Source organism: Aethalodelphis obliquidens, unplaced genomic scaffold, assembly GCF_003676395.1.
Source record: "Aethalodelphis obliquidens isolate GAN/ISIS:26980383/991018 unplaced genomic scaffold, ASM367639v1 scaffold40, whole genome shotgun sequence".
NCBI lineage: Eukaryota > Metazoa > Chordata > Mammalia > Artiodactyla > Delphinidae > Aethalodelphis > Aethalodelphis obliquidens.
This window is the reverse complement of record NW_020837984.1, coordinates 2,675,347-2,694,086: the sequence shown is the minus strand read 5'-3', so window position 1 is coordinate 2,694,086 and position 18,740 is coordinate 2,675,347. Positions and strand designations below refer to the sequence as shown.

At 37.8% G+C, this 18,740-nt stretch overlaps 1 protein-coding gene across 6 annotated transcripts in view; it reads right to left on the bottom strand.

The window, feature by feature from the left end:
* Positions 1 to 956: 956 nt before the first annotated feature.
* The window catches only part of CCDC85A (coiled-coil domain containing 85A), a 204,363-nt gene continuing 186,579 nt past the window's right edge, over positions 957 to 18,740 (bottom strand). For 2 of the 6 annotated variants that reach the window (XM_027131729.1, XM_027131730.1), the window contains 3 exons: positions 17,419 to 17,538; positions 13,897 to 13,995; positions 957 to 2,795 (listed from right to left, as the gene is read on the bottom strand). In XM_027131729.1, coding sequence (XP_026987530.1) covers positions 2,706 to 2,795; positions 13,897 to 13,995; positions 17,419 to 17,538 — 309 coding nt within the window. In that variant the 3' untranslated portion in view covers positions 957 to 2,705. The remainder of the gene's footprint in view (positions 2,796 to 13,896; positions 13,996 to 17,418; positions 17,539 to 18,740) is intronic. The other 4 variants (XM_027131731.1, XM_027131726.1, XM_027131728.1 and 1 more) reach the window with 2 other exon arrangements.

The following is an 18,740-nucleotide window of genomic DNA, read 5'->3' as shown; positions in this document are numbered from 1 at the left end:
TCCATATTATTTCTTGAACAGTCAGCATCCTGAGTGAGGAACCAAAGTGTGTTTACTCATATGGTAGTGGTAGGCATTCATTAAAAGTTAACTGAACTGTCGAACAATCATCCCAATTAGACTGTCCGCATTTTGCTGAATGTCACATATGATCTAAATTTTCTGTAGTGCCTTGAGCATGTGCTAGAAACTTACAAAGCATTAATTTAAAAAGCTTAGATTCTGATAGACTGACAGTCAACTTCACGGCTGGTAAAGATCATCTACTAAGATATGTAAATTAACCTTTGTTCCAGGGAAAATGAAATCATAAGCTAATAAGCTGGTCATGTAACAGAAGGGTGCCACTCACTCTTATTGATAAACATATTGGGCAGTAGCAAGATTCAGGCCCTGGGCTGTCCATCTACTATGTCATTTAAAGTACAGACTAATGCTAAGTGTAGGGTGTGAGTGATTTCCAAGTTCTCTACCTGAGCGTGTGTGTGTGTGTGTGTGTGTGTGTTCTCTAATTTACATCTTGGTCATATGTGTATATTATCTTTCCCCAATAATGTATAAGCTTCTTAAATTACATACAGATGCCGAGTTTTCCATTTCTTTAATATTTTCTCTCTGGTGTATTTTCTTGTGATTACTAATATTTTAATAATAAATAATTGAAGTTTAATCTTATTCTATATGAATTAGAAGAACAAGGGAAAGAGTTTATAATTAATTTTTAAATATTCTTAAATATTCTAAATTTTTAACTACATTATACTAGAAAATAATGAATTGAGGAATCTCAATATTAAATCCCTCATTAAGCGCATATTTAAACATGCCTTTGTCTTGTATTTAAGATAATGAATCATCTGTACTACTACGTTACTGTCATCATACAGGAGTAATATGATATTTAGTGACTATTAGAAATCTCCATTTAGGAAAAACATTTTGAAGAAAAAAACCACTGAGATTAAATAATTTATTATCATTGCTAAGATGAACACATATACTTGATGAGTCAATTTTATGCAGAACTTTAAAAAAATAGTTTTAATACAGTATCAAAATTTACACAAGTATTTTGTCAAAAGACCAGTGTTCCTTGTATTAGCTTCTGCAGGCTCTACTGCAGGCACAGAAACTTGTTTTAAATGTCTTCAGAGTGTAGGAATACAACAATTTAAAGATGAAGGCTTTTCAAGGGAAGGTGTAAATATAGCAGTTTTATAGAGTAATAATATTCTTAAAATATATAACATTTTAAAAGAGAAGCTTAAATGGTAATCCAATTACAATAATTAGAGAATTCTATAGCAAATTAATGCATAAATATTTTCTGAGACCAGAGGGCTGCTTTTTCATCACAATAACATTCAAAAAAGTGTAACAATTCCTTCACCAATGACAATTAATACATGTGTAATGAGCCTGTTTTAAAAAAAGAGCAACAACAGAATATCTGCTATGAATCAAATCTAAGTAATTTAGAAGAAAACTGGGAATTGTTGCATTCCTACTTTTATAATCTTAAACTACAATATAAAGTTAGCATTCGTTCACAGGCCTCTCGCACATTCATACAAGAAACTATGGTTGCATTTGGATAAACACAAAATACCTATCATAGCATTTCCAATACACACAGTCTATTTTTTATATATATATATATATATATATATATATAAAATATATATATATACACCAAAAATAAGGAAAGCAAAGCAAAGCTAGCACACCTCCTTTTCAAACCTCAAGCAATCTGAACAAGAGCTTTTAGCTTCAATAATGAAGGACATGCGTCAGTTTCATAAAATGTTAGATAACTGCTGTAGGCTAAGAAAGCTTTTTTCATAAATGCAGTGCAATATTTTAAAGTTTACAGAAAGTTTATTAAGTATAACAGCATGTCTAGAAATTAAATTGTAGAAATTAACATCTCACAGCTGGAAACACTTAGAAAAATTGTTTGCTTGTTCTTTAATTGAAACTGTTAATATTAACATTAATGAATACACTGAAGATGGAGGTTGATGTGTTCCCAAGATGTGTCTTCATGAGCAATACATTAAGATGAAAAGAAAAGATATATTTACTTTGATCAATTAAAATAAATGGTACTCGCTGATAAGCACTTGACAAAGTCCTGCTACCCTCCTAGCTGGTAAGGAAAATTTATGTGGTATTTTTAGCACCTCAAAAGTCAAAACGAAATCCCAGAAACCTAATCTTATCTTGCGTTCGAATCAATGATGCATCAGGAACTAGTATTTTATTAACTAAAATATAATAGGTGACCAACTCTCCAACTTGGGAAGCTGGAAACCACCTCTTATCTTGAACAATATGGTAGAACACTCCCACCATTATATGCAATGATTCAATTCTATCAAAACCACAGAGGCTCTACTGGACTCTTCCAATCATGCAGGTTTCCCAATTACAATTTTCCATCTGAAGAGTCAAAAACTTTTAGTTCTAATGAAAATATTGGTACCAAAATGGTGATTTTCGAAGCTACCTTGTTTGAGATTGACTGTTGTGAACATTGAAGTGAGAGACAAAATACAACTTCAGTTACACTAAAGATTTTAGAGGGAAAATATGTGCAATGTACAATCACTCCATGTTATTCCATGAGTCCAGGTTTGTGAAAATCCACTCTTTTCTTCTGTCTCTCTGGCAGTGGTGATGTCATGTTTGAAAGAGAGTCCTTCTCACATGGGTCCTTTGTACTGGTTTCCAGACAAATGCTGCCTAATTCCAGGACACGAACCTGCAGCATCTCCAAGTTTCCTCCATACAACCTTAAGAAGAAAAAAAAGTAAGCATCTTAATTGTCCTCTTCCACAAAGACATGTATATGTTTTTTTGTTCTAAGCGGGAATCTATGAGAGGGACAAAAAGGAATATAAGACAAGAGACAAAATATTCACATATTTTGTCAAACACAAAATACAAAATGAAATGTGATACAAGTTTCTAAATCACAAGAACTGCTCAACAGATGGGACTACGACGCTTTGTTAGCAACCAGGGTCAGAATTAAAGAATGACGTGCCAGCTTACACTAGCTGTGAGAGTGGTCCTCAACTCTAGCTGCACACTGCACACTGGGAGTTACTCAGACAGGTATGGTCATCTATTTTTTGTTTTAAAAGCTTTCAACATGATTCTAATATCTAGCCAGAAATAAGAACACATGAGCAAAATCATCCTGGTTCCTATATTATACCTCTAAAATAAGGGATACCAAAATGTTAAATAGCTAAGAACAAACGCTCCTTCATTGTCCTTAGTGGTTTAAAGTCCCTGAGGTGGTAGCATTAAGGGTCAGTGGTAGAGTTCCCTGGTTTCCCCTGCGAAATGGGGGCCTCAGTTATCATAAAGCTTAGCTACCCAATATGGTATCTCGGATTACCACAACAGAAAGCATACAGATGCAGGGAAAAGATAAGAATAAATTCAAGAGTCACTAAAATAGATACAATTACAATATGCTAAAAACTGGTCCATTTTAAAGGGACAGTAGCAAAAGGTGAGATTAATAAGTAATTGTTACTGAATTCAACAACAACATACCAGTATACTAACATTAATTAGGAAACACACACAGTAAGTCATAACCCTCTTAGAGCGTTTCACTATTAGGATTATGATCAGACTGATTAATTCCACAAAAATTTACATTGCTCTAACATGAATACAAACCCGTTGGTTCGTTAATTATTCATAGATTGTGTTTCTCTGTTTTCTCTTTTAAAAAGAGCAGATACTCCAGGGAAGCCAAGTACTATTCACAGTACTACATAAGAATATATAGGGTTCTGTCTACCTTCATTTCGAAGCCCATGTAACTATTAGTCTCTCTGTTTTAGCAGGCACAACTATGTGATGGAGTATTGTCATATTTGAAGGGAACTGTAGTATGGTCCTTAACTATTTGGAAAGGAATGATATAGCAATGGATGGCTCAAATTGTACCCAAGGGAGCTAGGAAAGTGTCATTTCTCAGTACACTGACTAAAGAGGCACAAATTCTGAATCAGGAAGCCAAGGAATGCTATGGACTTTGCCTTTCTAGCCCTTAAATGGTATACATAATTACATCTACCCAGAACGCTTTGATGTCTTGGTTAGAAGCAGAGGATAGAGCCAAATGATCAGGGACGTAAGGCAGTAGATGATTACAACTCAAAAGTGCTACCCCTCTTCAAGTGTTCAAATGTAGAATGCAAGGGGCCTTAACCCTGAAATTACTATGTGGTGAAAGGAAACTCAGAGAAGGCAGAACTCTGAAATAAGCCAAGGATACAGAATATTAAGGCAGACACAGAGTAGTGACTCATTAACTGAAAGCAGAACAGGTGGGTATCTGAGATGACCAGTCAAGTATTTCAACTGTTCTCAGGGAATTGACAAGAGCCAAACAGACAAACCTAAGATAACTAAGATAAAACCATTACTACAAGATAGATTTACTATTTCTTAGAGGGCAGTGTATGTTTGGGGTATAGCTTGGGAAGAGAATAAAAGCACTTGGTGCTGTGAAGAAGAGTCTTTCCATTGTATATACATGTTAACTTATCTTCAGAAAGAATACCATACACTGAGATAAAACAAGTTCTGAGTCTTTTAACGGCTATCACATTCTGAGAAAGCTTTACATTTCTGTGACGTTACTGTAAAAGCACATAGTTCCTCTAATAGGTTTCATAATCTTACGTAAGTTATTTCTTACAAACTATGAAACTGTCTCACAATCTGTATTTTTCTTTAATCTCCAATATTTGCTATGTGTTTTTGATATATAACTTACCATGGTGACACAAATATTTTATTTTTTTACATCTTTATTGGAGTATAATTGCTTTACAATGGTGTCTTAGTTTCTGCTTTATAACAAAGTGAATCAGTCATACATATACATATGTCCCCATATCTCTCCCCTCTTGTGTCTCCCTCCCACCCTCCCTATCCCAGCCCTCTAGGTGGGCACAAAGCACGGAGCTGATCTCCCTGTGCTATGCAGCTGCTTCCTACTAGCTAGCTATTTTACATTTGGTAGTGTATATATGTCCATGCCACTCTCTCACTTTGTCAGAGCTTACCCTTCCCTCTCCCCATATCCTAAAGTCCATTCTCTAGTAGGTCTGTGTCTTTATTCCTGTCTTACCCCTAGGTTCTTCATGACATTTTTTTTTCTTAAATTCCATATATACGTGTTAGCATACGGTATTTGTCATTCTCTTTCTGACTTACTTCACTCTGTATGACAGACTCTGGGTCCACCCACCTCATTACAAATAGCTCAATTTTGTTTCTTTTTATGGCTGAGTAATATTCCATTGTATATATGTGCCACATCTTCTTTATCCATTCATCCGATGATGGACACTTAGGTTGTTTCCATGTCCTGGCTATTGTAAATAGAGCTGCAATGAACATTTTGGTACATGACTCGTTTTGAATTATGGTTTTCTCAGGGCATATGCCCAGTAGTGGGATTGCTGGGTCATGTGGTAGTTCTATTTGTAGTTTTTTAAGGAACCTCCATACTGTTCTCCACAGTGGCTATTTACATTCCCACCAGCAGTGCAAGAGGGTTCCCTTTTCTCCACACCTTCTCCAGCATTTATTGTTTCTAGATTTTTTGATGATGGCCATTCTGACTGGTGTGAGATGATATCTCATTGTAGTTTTGAGTTGCATTGCTCTAATGATTAATGATGTTGAGCATTCTTTCATGTGTTTGTTGGCAGTCTGTATATCTTCTTTGGAGAAATGTCTGTTTAGGTCTTCTGCCCATTTTTGGATTGGGTTGTTTGTTTTTTTGTTATTGAGCTGCATATAAATTTTGGAGATTAATCCTTTGTCAGTTGCTTCATTTGCAAATATTTTCTCCCATCCTGAGGGTTGTCTTTTGGTCTTGTTTATGGTTTCCTTTGCTGTGCAAAAGCTTTGAAGTTTCATTAGGTCCAATTTGTTTATTTTTGTAGGACGTGGGTCAAAAAGGATCTTGCTGTGATTTATGTCATAGAGTGTTCTGCCTATGTTTTCCTCTAAGAGTTTGATAGTTTCTGGCCTTACATTTAGATCTTTAATCCATTTTGAGCTTATTTTTGTGTATGGTGTTAGGGAGTGATCTAATCTCATACTTTTACATGTACCTGTCCAGTTTTCCCAGCACCACTTATTGAAGAGGCTGTCCTTTCTCCACTGTACATTCCTGCGTCCTTTATCAAAGATAAGGTGACCATATGTGCGTGGGTTTATCTCTGGGCTTTCTATCCTGTTCCATTGATCTATCTTTCTGTTTTTGTGCCAGTGCCAGTACCATACTGTCTTGATTATTGTAGCTTTGTAATATAGTCTGAAGTCAGGGAGCCTGATTCCTCCAGCTCCGTTTTTTGTTCTCAAGATTGCTTTGGCTATTTGGGGTCTTTTGTGTTTCCATACAAATTGTGAAATTTTTTGTTCTAGTTCTGTGAAAAATGCCAGTGGTAGTTTGATAGGGATTGCATTGAATCTGTAGATTGCTTTGGGTAGTAGAGTCATTTTCACAATGTTGATTCTTCCAATCCAAGAACATGGTATATCTCTCCATCTAGTTGTATCATCTTTAATTTCTTTCATCAGTATCTTATAATTTTCTGCATACAGGTCTTTTGTCTCCTTAGGTAGGTTTATTTCTAGATATTTTTTGTTGCAATGGTAAATGGGAGTGTTTTCTTGATTTCACTTGCAGATTTTTCATCCTTAGTGTATAGGAATGCCAGAGATTTCTGTGCATTAATTTTGTATCCTGCTACTTTACCAAATTCATTGATTAGGAGTTTTCTGGTAGCATCTCTAGGATTCTCTATGTATAGTATCATGTCGTCTGCAAACAGTGACAGCTTTACTTCTTCTTTTCTGATTTGGACTCCCTTTATTTCTTTTTCTTCTCTGATTGCTGTGGCTAAAACTTCCAAAGTTATGTTGAATAAGAGTGGTGAGAGTGGGCAACCTTGTCTCGTTCCTGATCTTAGTGGAAACGCTTTCAGTTTTTCACCATTGAGGATGATGTTGGCTGTGGGTTTGTCATATATGGCCTTTACTATGTTGAGGAAAGTTCCCTCTATGCCTACTTTCTGCAGGGTTTTTATCATAAATGGGTTTTGAATTTTGTCGAAAGATTTCACTGCATTTATTGAGATGATCATATGGTTTTTCTCCTTCAGTTTGTTAACATGGTGTATCACACTGATTGATTGGTGTATACTGAAGAAGCCTTGCATTCCTGGGATAAACCCCACTTGATCATGGTGTATGATCCTTTTAATGTGCTGTTGGATTCTGTTTGCTAGTATTTTGTTGAGGATTCTTGCATCCATGTTCATCAGTGATATTGGCCTGTAGTTTTCTTTCTTTGTGACATCCTTGTCTGGTTTTGGTATCAAGGTGATGGTGGCCTCGTAGAATGAGTTTGGGAGTGTTCCTCCCTCTGCTATATTTTGGAAGAGTTTGAGAGGGATAGCTGTTAGCTCTTCTCTAAATGTTTGATAGAATTCGCCTGTGAAGCCATCTGGTCCTGGGCTTTTGTTTGTTGGAAGATTTTTAATCACAGTTTCAATTTCAGTGCTTATGATTGGTCTGTTCATATTTTCTACTTCTTCCTGATTCAGTCTTGGCAGGTTGTGCATTTCTAAGAATTTGTCCTTTCTTCCAGGTTGTCCATTTTATTGCCATAGAGTTGCTTGTAGTAATCTCTCATGACCTTTTGTATTTCTGCAGTGTCAGTTGTTACTTCTCCTTTTTCATTTCTAATTCTATTGATTTGAGTCTTCTCCCTTTTTTTCTTGATGAGTCTGGCTAATGGTTTATCAACTTTGTTTATCTTCTCAAAGAACTAGCTTTTAGTTTTATTGACCTTTGCTATCGTTTCCTTCATTTCTTTTTCATTTATTTCTGATCTGATCTTTATGATGTCTTTCCTTCTGCTAACTTCGGGGTTGTTGTGTTCTTCTTTCTCTAATTGCTTTAGGTGCAAGGTTAGGTTGTTTATTTGAGATGTTTCCTGTTTCTTAAGGTAGGATTGTATTGTTTGAAACTTCCCTCTTAGAACTGCTTTTGCTGCATCCCATAGGCTTTGGGTTGTCGTGTCTCCATTGTCATTTGTTTCTAGGTATTTCTTTATTTCCTCTTTGACTTCTTCAGTGATCACTTCGGTATTAAGTAGTGTATTGTTTAGCCTCCATGTGTTTGTATTTTTTACAGATCTTTTCCTGTAATTGATATCTAGTCTCATAGCATTGTGGTCGGAAAAGATACTTGATACAATTTCAATTTTCTTAAATTTACCAAGGCTTGATTTGTGACCCAAGATATGATCTATCCTGGAGAATGTTCCATGAGCACTAGAGAAAATGTGTATTCTGTTGTTTTTGGATGGAATGTCCTATAAATATCAATTAAGTCCATCTCGTTTAATGTATCATTTAAAGCTTGTGTTTCCTTATTTATTTTCATTTTGGATGATGTGTCCATTGGTGAAAGTGGGGTGTTAAAGTCCCCTACTATGAATGTGTTACTGTCGATTTCCCCTTTTATGGCTGTTAGTATTTGCCTTACGTACTGAGGTGCTCCTATGTTGGGTACATAAATATTTACAATTGTTTTATCTTCTTCTTGGATCGATCCCTTGATCATTATGTAGTGTCCTTCTTTGTCTCTTCTAATAGTCTTCATTTTAAAGTCTATTTTGTCTGATATGAGAATTGCTACTCCAGCTTTCTTTTGTTTTCCATTTGCATGGAATATCTTTTTCCATCCCCTCACTTTCAGTCTGTATGTGTCTCTAGGTCTGAAGTGGGTCTCTTGTAGCCAGCATATAAATGGGTCTTGTTTTTGTATCCATTCAGACAATCTGTGTCTTTTGGTGGGAGCATTTAGACCATTTACATTTAAGGTAATTACTGATATGTATGTTCCTATTACCATTTTCTTAATTGTTTTGGGTCTGTTATTGTAGGTCTTTTCCTTCTCTTGTGTTTCTTGCCTAGAGAAGATCCTTTAGCATTTGTTGTAAAGCTGGTTTGGTGGTGCTGAACTCTCTCAGCTTTTGCTTGTCTGTAAAGGTTTTAATTTCTCCATCAAATCTGAATGGGATCCTTGCTGGGTAGAGTAATCTTGGTTGCAGGCTTTTCTCCTTCATCACTTTAAATATGTCCTGCCAGTCCCTTCTGGCTTGCAGAGTTTCTGCTGAAAGATCAGCTGTTAACCTTATGGGGATTCCCTTGTGTGTTATTTGTTGTTTTTCCTTTGCTGCTTTTAATATGCTTTCTTTGTATTTAATTTTTGACAGTTTGATTAATATGTGTCTTGGTGTATTTCTCCTTGGATTTATCCTGTATGGGATTTATCCTGTATGTGCTTCCTGGACTTGATTAACTATTTCCTTTCCCATATTAGGGAAGTTTTCAACTATAATCTCTTCAAATATTTTCTCAGTCCCTTTCTTTTTCTCTTCTTCTTCTGGAACCCCTATAATTCGAATGTTGGTGCATTTAATATTGTCCCAGAGGTCTCTGAGACTGTCCTCAGTTCTTTTCATTATTTTTTCTTTATTCTGCTCTGTAGTAGTCATTTCCACTCTTTTATCTTCCAGGTCACTTATCCGTTCTTCTGCCTCAGTTATTCTGCTATTGATCCCATCTAGCGTCTTTTAAATTTCATTTATTGTGTTGTTCATCGTTGGTTGTTTCATCTTTAGTTCTTCTAGGTCCTTGTTAAATGTTTCTTGCATTTTGTCTATTCTATTTCCAAGACTTTGGATCATCTTTACTATCATTATTCTGAATCCTTTTTCAGGTAGACTGCCTATTTCCTCTTCATTTGTTAGGTCTGGTGGGGTTTTATCTTGCTCCTTCATCTGCTGTGTGTTTTTTCTGTCTTCTCATTTTGCTTATCTTACTGTGTTTGGGGTCTCCTTTTTGCATGCTGCAGGTTCATAGTTCCCGTTGTTTTTGGTGTCTGTCCCCAGTAACTAAGGTTGGTTCAGTGGATTGTGTAGGCTTCCTGGTGGAGGGGACTAGTGCCTGTGTTCTGGTGGATGAGGCTGATCTTGTCCTTCTGGTGGGCAGGTCCACGTCTGGTGGTGTGTTTTGGGGTCTTGTGGACTTATGATTTTAGGCAGCCTCTCTGCTAATGGATGGGGTTGTGTTCCTGTTTTGCTAGTTGTTTGGCATAGGATGTCCAGCACTGTAGCTTGCTCGTCGTTCAGTGAAGCTGGGTGCTGGTGTTGAGATGGAGATCTCTGGGAGATTTTCGCCGTTTGATATTGTGTGGAGCTGGGAGGTCTCTTGTGGGCCAGTGTCCTCAAGTTGGCTCTCCCACCTCAGAGGCCCAGCACTGACTCCTGGCTGCAGCACCAAGAGCCTTTCATCCACACAGCTCAGAATAAAAGGGAGAAAAAGTAGAAAGAAAGAAAAAGAAAGGAAGGAAGGAAGGAAAGAAAGGAGGGAAGGATGGCGGGAAGGAAGGAAAGAAAGGAAGAAAGAATATAAAATAAAGTTATTAAAATAAAAAATAATTGAGAAAAAATAATTTTTTTAAAAAAATGAAAAAAAACAAAACCAAAAACAGACGGATAGAACCCTAGGACAAATGGTGGAAGCAAAGCTATACAGACAAAATCTCACACAGAAGCATACACATGCACACTCACAAAAAGAGGAAAAGGGGAGAAAATCATAAATCTTGCTCTCAAAGTCCACCTCCTCAATTTGGGATGATTGGTTGTCTATTCAGGTATTCCACAGATGCAGGGTACATCAAGTTGATTGTGGAGATTTAATCTGCTGCTTCAGAGGCTGCTGGGAGGGGTTTTCCTTTCTCTTCTTTGTTCTCACAGCTCCTGGGGCTCAGCTTTGGATTTGGCCCCGCCTCTGCATGTAGGTCACCAGAGGGTGTCTGTTGTTTGCTCAGACAGGATGGGGTTAAAGGAGCAGCTGCTTCGGGGACTGTGGCTCACTCAGGCTGGGAGGAGGGAGGGGTACGGAGTGCAGGCAAGCCTGTGGCAGCAGAGGCCAGCGTGACGTTGCACCAGCCTGAGGTGCGCTGTGCATTCTCCCGGGGGAGTTGTCCCTGGATCATGGGACCCTGGCAGTGGCGGGCTGCACAGGCTCCCCAGAAGGGGAGTGTGGATAGTGACCTGTGCTCGCACACAGGCTTCTTGGTGGCGGCAGCAGCAGCCTTAGCATCTCATGCCTGTCTCTGGGGTCCGCGCTGATAGCCCCGGCTCGCGCCCGTCTCTGGAGCTCCTTTAAGCAGTGCTCTTAATCCCCAGGAAACAAAGAGGGAAGAAAGCAGGTCCAGACTTTTCCCCGGACTTCCTCCCGGCTAGCCGTGGCGCACTAGCCCCCTTCAGGCTGTTTTCACGCCGCCAAGCCCAGTCCTCTCCCTGCGCTCCGACCGAAGCCTGAGCCTCAGCTCCCAGCCCCGCCTGCCCCAGTGGGTGAGCAGACAAGCCTCTCAGGCTGGTGAGTGCCGGTCGGCACCGATCCTGTGTGCGGGAATCTCTCCGCTTTGCCCTCCGCACCCGTGGCTGTGCTCTCCGCCGCAGCTCCGAAGCTTCCCCCTCTGCCACCCGCAGTCTCTGCCCGCGAAGGGGCTTCCTAGTGTGTGGAAACCTTTCCTCCTTCACAGCTCCCTCCCACTAGTACAGGTCCCGTCCCTATTCTTTGGTTTCTGTTTATTCTTTTTTCTTTTGCCCTGCCCAGGTATTTTGCCCTGCCCAGGCATGTGGGGGAGTTTCTTGCCTTTTGGGAGGTCTGAGGCCTTCTGCCAGCGTTCAGTAGGTGTTCTGTAGGAGTTGTTCCACGTGTAGATGTATTTCTGGTGTATCTGTGGGAAGGAAGGTGATCTCCGCGTCTTACTCTTCCACCTTCTTCCCCTCGTCTCGACACAAATATTTTAAATCAACAGTTTTTTCTCTTAGCTTTTAAATAGTTTCCAAATATAAGAGTGCTAATAATCAGATTTGAACTACATTTTTTTCTCAAATTTCGGTGAGAAAAGATGCCCTAGAAAACTTCTGAAGGTACACGAAGAGGACAATGAAGGATTTTTGGAAATACAGGTGAGCAAAAATCAATGCAAAACGAATCAAGATCCAGTTCATTAGTGGGTCGCTTCTAGGACTCAGAAATAACTTCTCTAATATCTAAAAATCTTTCCTCAAAAAACAGTCCTGCTGTTTCTTTACAGAAGTTCTGCCATTAAGCACAATGGAGATGGCCTCCTCTGCAAGCTACTGGGTTGGCCAAAAAGTTCGTTCTGGTTTTTCCTGACCAGATGTTACAGAAAAACCCAAACGAAATTTTTGGGCCACCCAATACGTTGATTTTCATTCTTTCTTGAGGAAAGAAAATGGCAGTGCCTAGATTAACTACACTTGGGAAGGTGGAAAGGGCTGGTCCTCAGAGAAAATCTGGGTATACATCTGACTTCACTGTTCCTTAGAGAACAATTTGGGCAAGTAACTTAGTTTCAGAATCTTAGTTTCTTCAAATATAAAATGCAAGTATGGGGTTCTTACCGAGGACTTCCTAACCCAACTGCATGATCTGGGGTGAAACCCAGACCTCTGAATTATGAAGGAGCCTCATATGACTCTTTGAGAACCACTGGAGGTGTGACCTTCTATGGTCCCTTCTAGTTTTACAATTCCTAATGTCTGAACTTTAAAATTTATCTGAGGGAAATGTTCAAATTGAAAACCTTAAGGACAGGCGAAAAGCTACAGAAGATGAACAGTGATGCATTTAGGAAATTATGACATCTAGAACCAACGACCTTTTGAAAACAGACAAAAACAGATAGGTAGGAAAGAAAAGCAGCCACAACACAAGCAAGCAGGAGCCTATATGTGCTGGGGCAAGAGTGTTAAAATGCCCATGGGACCTAATTTAACATTTACGGGATTCCAGGAACACCTCAGGGAGGTACATAAATGAGATAGCTGGTCCTAATAGCCTAAAGCTGAAGGGTATTTCCAAGCAATTTTGATACCCTAATGAACAAAGACTAATAGGGATAAAAGTACAGTATAAAGCCAATTCAAATCAGTGCTTAAAATAATCGGCCATGAATTTTTGCTTTTAAGAAATGTCTTCCCCTATCATATTCTACTTAGCTTTTTAACAAGCTTCACAAATTATATTCTTGATCCAATGTTACATCCAAGCATATTACTAAACTAAAATTCAGTTAATCCAATCCAAACCGCAATAATGATTACATAGGCTGTGCACTGTGAAAATAGCATGTCTTTTTTTTTTTAAACTGTGCTTTTCTATGACTTCATAAGGTAGATTTCTGTGTAGCTAACTATCTCTTAAGTTCGTATCTATCTACCTCTCACTATTTTGAGCTTGCATCAACCCCTGAGAGGTAAAGGTACTGCTTGGCATGACAGGAGCACACATATCATATGCATGAAGAACTAAGCAAATATTACCTATTAAGATAGGGATTTTTTTCCCCTAGTTACAAATCATCTGAAGAAGGTTGTGTTTTCTTTATCACAGGTTTTTAAACATAATTAAGGAAAATTATGAAATGGAAACTTATTTTATCAAAACTAGTAACATTTTAGAAAATTTATTCAAAAACTTTCACAATTCATTCTGCAACACAGAAATTGGCTGATTCTTGCTTACCTGAATATTTTACAACATGATTACTGTGTTAATAAAACTGCAATAAAATTTACTAAAGAAAAATCAAGGGAAGGTTGGTTTTACTTTCACATAAAAATATAAAGGCATTTGGCCAGCATTTTAAAAAGAACGTATTCATGAAGCAATAACTAAGCTATGATGAGGTTTTCAACACAGAATACACAATAGAGCACATTAAACTTACATTGCACATTTCTCTGACTATAGCTTTTTCTGTCTCACTAAGGTCATGTTCATACTCTTTACCCTGTTGACGATCTATAGTTTCCTGAACATCCAAGACCTGGATTTGTTGAAAAAGAAAAGCAAATTTCACATGGAAAAAAAACTTGTTAGTTATGAATAAAAATCAAGGCGCTCCACTTTGTAAAAACCTTTAGTTTTCTCCATGTCTGCATATCAGAGTGGATTAGCATATGGCAAAATCTTTTAAAAGAGGTGATTGTTCTGAAAGCTATCTGAATCCTACTTGATTTTCAAATGGCCATTAAGAGCAATCTATTGCATCACTAATAGTCAACTGAATTCATTAACAATTAGATGCATTTAGTTACTTTGGTCATTAAGATAAACTTGATTGTCAACCATCTGGAGACAGTCAATAATTCTTGCTCCATTGTAAAGACTGGCATGTAATTAATTAATTATATTGCTCAACAGTCCAGATGATATGTAGACACGGCCTAAAGAAAAAAATGCCTAAAAAAGGTAATAGTCACAGCTGAAACTGGTCAGAACCCAGAAATATGTAGCATAAGAACTTTTTGTTAACATTAACACTAGTGACCTCACAGTTCTTTCCTAGACATGTTTCTGGTGCCTAGGAAAGGACTAGGCCACAGCTCTTTGACAGAAGCAAAGAGAGACAATGGCTCCCCAGTTGTGAAAATATTTGAGCAACACTAAATATTTTTCATTTTTTCATCTGGGAATGAGACGCTTTTAAACGATTTTAGGTTCTACTTCTCTAAATTATCACTAAATGGATTGAGAATAAAATTCTGTTCAAAATGTCTGTAAAATTTTCATGTCAATACTTTCTGTAGTAAAAAAGAGGGCAAAACTTTCGCTTTGAGTGCTGTTTAGTTTTCTCTACATCAGCTTATAAATCAAATCATTGATGTAGCAAAAAAAACCTTTTTCTAAAAGCTCCTGTAGAATCCACACTGAACTGTAACACTGCTAAGCTCCCTGGTTCTGCTGTTATCATGGTCAGTGCTGATAGCCACACCTAAAGACGTCACCTGAGAATTTGCACCAATGAACAAACAAACAGGTGGACCAAAATAAATAACTCAGGCCCGAAGTGGGACCTTCATGTCGAGTTCATGGATACTGAGACTACAACAATATTTACCCGAGTTCAAATCTGTAATAAATAATCTCACAAACTACTCTCTCATTAACTCAAAACTTCTGGCCATTATTACTCTGTAGGTACTACTTCTTTAAAGAAGGATATGACAGTGGTAAATGAAAGCCTCATCCTGGTACTCAACTCATATTAGAGTCAGTTCACATTTTTTTTATACTTAGAGGAAATCACTGACGATGCTCAGTGAATATTCACAGAAAACTTAACTCCTGGAACAAGCTCATTTGCCTACAAATTCGATTTATAATGTACCTCAGAGAAGTGTACTTAAGTTCAGTTAATTTCTACTAAAGGAAGTGAAGCTCTAGTTAATAGTTAGGAATTTTAAAGCAAGAAAAACGTGGTGTTATCACAAGTGGGCTAACTCCTCACACTGGCTTACAACAACGCTTTCCCCACAGCTATGACCATGGAGTTTATTAAAGCCTAGACATTTAAAAAAAACTTATCAGAAGATGAGAAAAGGAGCCATTGTCCTGACTATTCCTTTCAGAACAGAACAATCTTATGATATAAATCAGCTCTACAGTGGTAGCTTTTAAAAACAAAACATTGAGTGGCTACATTTCCTTTTTTTACACCGAGATGTTCTGAGGATGCATTTCCCAGAGGCTATGTTTGCACATATTTCTGTTTCAACTCGTGGAAGCGAACCTATTCTATATTCAAGAGCTTCCAGTTACCCAATCAAGATGCTTCAGTTGCTTGGCATTACCCATTGGCCAAGTGAGGACACTTAACGTGTTCTGATTAAAACATAGTATCTTCCTCTCGAGATAAAATTTTAGATGAAAATTAGAGAATGAATTCAGAGAAAACTGAATAGCTCTTCCTTGCCCTCCCCTTCCTTTTAGGCCATACTAACACAGCTGCCTTGAGAAATTTGGGAATGGTGGCAATGTGACCCACTGCACTGATCTGATTCCAATTGCACAAGGCAATAGGCTGAAACAGGTTTCAAACAGTTTGGAAAGCAGGGCAGCGTGTTGCCTTTGGAGTATGTGCGGATACTAATACTACAGGATTGAAGCTACTCCTTCATTTTCCCGTTTCGGAAATGCTTTTCAGATCGCTAGTGCCTGATTTACGCTAAAGTAACAGCTTCTTTAGCATGCTGTTCGTACTAAACAGTATCCACATGCTGTCGCAGAGAGCAAGCCAGTTGATAAACCAGCAGCCCAGACACAGGGCGGTGCCCAATCAGTATGTGCTTGAGAGAAGCAAACTCATTTCATCTAAGTTACAGCAAAATATAGCAAGGCAGCTAAAGCGACTGCTAAAACAGTCATCCTCAAGTAAATATTCTGCAGTTCTCATCTACTTCTTTGCTTTCTGCATGCCAAGGAAAGCGTGGGCCCCTTCACAAGAGTGCATCATCGGGCTGTTGATAAGTCATTCTGAAACCAAAACAATTTTAGAAAAGTCGTTGAAACCCATGTGGCAAAAGCAGGACTGAAGCACTCTGCTTACTTTATGGCTCAGAAAGGTTTGACCAAGGCTACATGTTAGGAATTGTAGATAATTTGGAGGACAGTGTTTTATACTTTGGAACTGATGAAACTTCAAGGAACTGTCTCAGTTTTTAAGATTTTTATTGCCTGCCGTTTCTTCTCAGAGAGGTAAATATTTACACTGCTTATTATTAATTTTACTTATTGGAAAGCTCATTACTGGTAGAGAAAAATAAATGATAAATTTCAGCCAGATCTTTTTTTAAGTCATTGCTGAAGCTGAAGTATAAGCAAAAAATAAAGTATCTTCATGAATAAGACCATGTATCTATTTTCTAATACTCTATAAAGAAGCATTAAAGCATTAACTAGAGTTTGAAGACTTAATTTCTATTTAATGGTGAACAGAGTAGGTTTTTGTTTATTTGAAAACTTTCAGTAAGTTGCACAACGTACTTCAGTTGCAAAGAGAAAGAAAAATATGGTATCTTTCCTTATTTTGGCCAACTATTAACTTCCTGTATTTGAAGACATCCATGCTACAAACATTGCACAGAAAATACCTGTAACAGTATTTTACACATATGAATATACATGCACATCAGACTTCAACTTCGATGCAGATAGATATGAATCACATTACTCAAAACAAAATGATAAAACTAGAGATTCAATTCAACCATAAGTATTCAAACCCACTATTAGTTTAAAAAAATTAAAATCATACTTTAAAACTTAAGATAAAAAAAAAGTTACACCATAAGGGCTCAAAAAATAAAGTATCTATGGTTAAAACGAGACCGTGAGGATTACCAGACTATAGCGAACAAGCCACAACACAACTGAAGTACTGGATAAACGGCTGTACACAGTTGGTTACCTTAAGAGAGTGTACCACGGGTTCAGGCTGCTGAGAAGGTGTGGTATGTCCACTGAAGCTAGCTGGAGAGTTGGGTGAACTGTTACTCCCATCAGCCCCTGATGACAACCTAAAAGAACCCTTAGTAGAAAATCAACAACTTTGTTATTAAAACAAAGGTCGTTTATAACTGCAGAGATGTCATTCAATATTCAATTTCACTGCCAAACAAGAACTAGCCATTTTGTTAATTTTCTCTAGCCTGTCCAAAGATGCTATCAACCTGTTAACTGGAAGACACTCTCTGCTTGACCAGCAGAAAAGAAAAAAAAAAATGTAACCAAGAGCCATCTCTATGCATTTCCAGATGTCACTTCTGATTTACCAAAGAGAGCAGTGCCCCCTAAGGCATGCCCATTAAGAACATTTCAAGAATGACTTTTTGAAACTTAAAGATACTCAAGAGTAGGGAATTTGTGAGTTACTCCACAGCTGAGTTAAACATGCTCACTCAGCAAGACAAATGCCATATTCCATATGTCTCAGAAAATGCAGACACATCACCATTTCTCAAAGGCATATTGCTGCATTTGAGAAATGGTGTCCCTTATAAACCCTTCTTTGAGGGAAAGACCTATGGTGGAACATTTCCCAAAGAGATTTAACCATATTCAACATCTTCTTCAAGAATTCTCTTATTTTATGAACTTTTAAAAACTGAAAAACAAAACAGATCACAAATTACATATTTGTAGTGTAGTGACTCTTCAACTGAACTGCTGAGAAGTCAGAACTCGCGCATTATTAATTTGACCTGTGAGAGTCACAGTCACCCATACAGGAACTGGGAAAAAGTAAAAAACATCACTTTTTCTAGGGGTTCCTTGGGAAAAAGACTAATGGATCAGGAAAGAAAAAGAACAGCAGTGATCTATCCTCCTAGCAAAAACAGTCTAATGGGAATTGCCCAAACCTGTTTTTAGGGCCTGAGAGATTTTAATTTCTGTCCATCAACAAATCTACAGATTTTTTCCTAATAGATTAATAACTGTTCCCTTTAACTTGATCCTATGGATCTAACCCCCCGAGAAGGAGCCAGGGAAGGTGCATCATGTGTGAAATCATGAAAGGAAGAAAAAACAGTGATCTGGGATGTTAATTTTCCAGCATCTACAGGAGAGCTTCTATGTTGTGCATTTTGGGGACGGGAGGGAGAAGCTGAGCACAGGTTACAGGTATGGGTTTTACACAAACACCACTATTTGTAGAGAAATTAACTCTTCCTGTTGAGTTTTACAAAGGTGATTATTTATATGCAACTTGGAAAATCTCTCTTCCCTTGT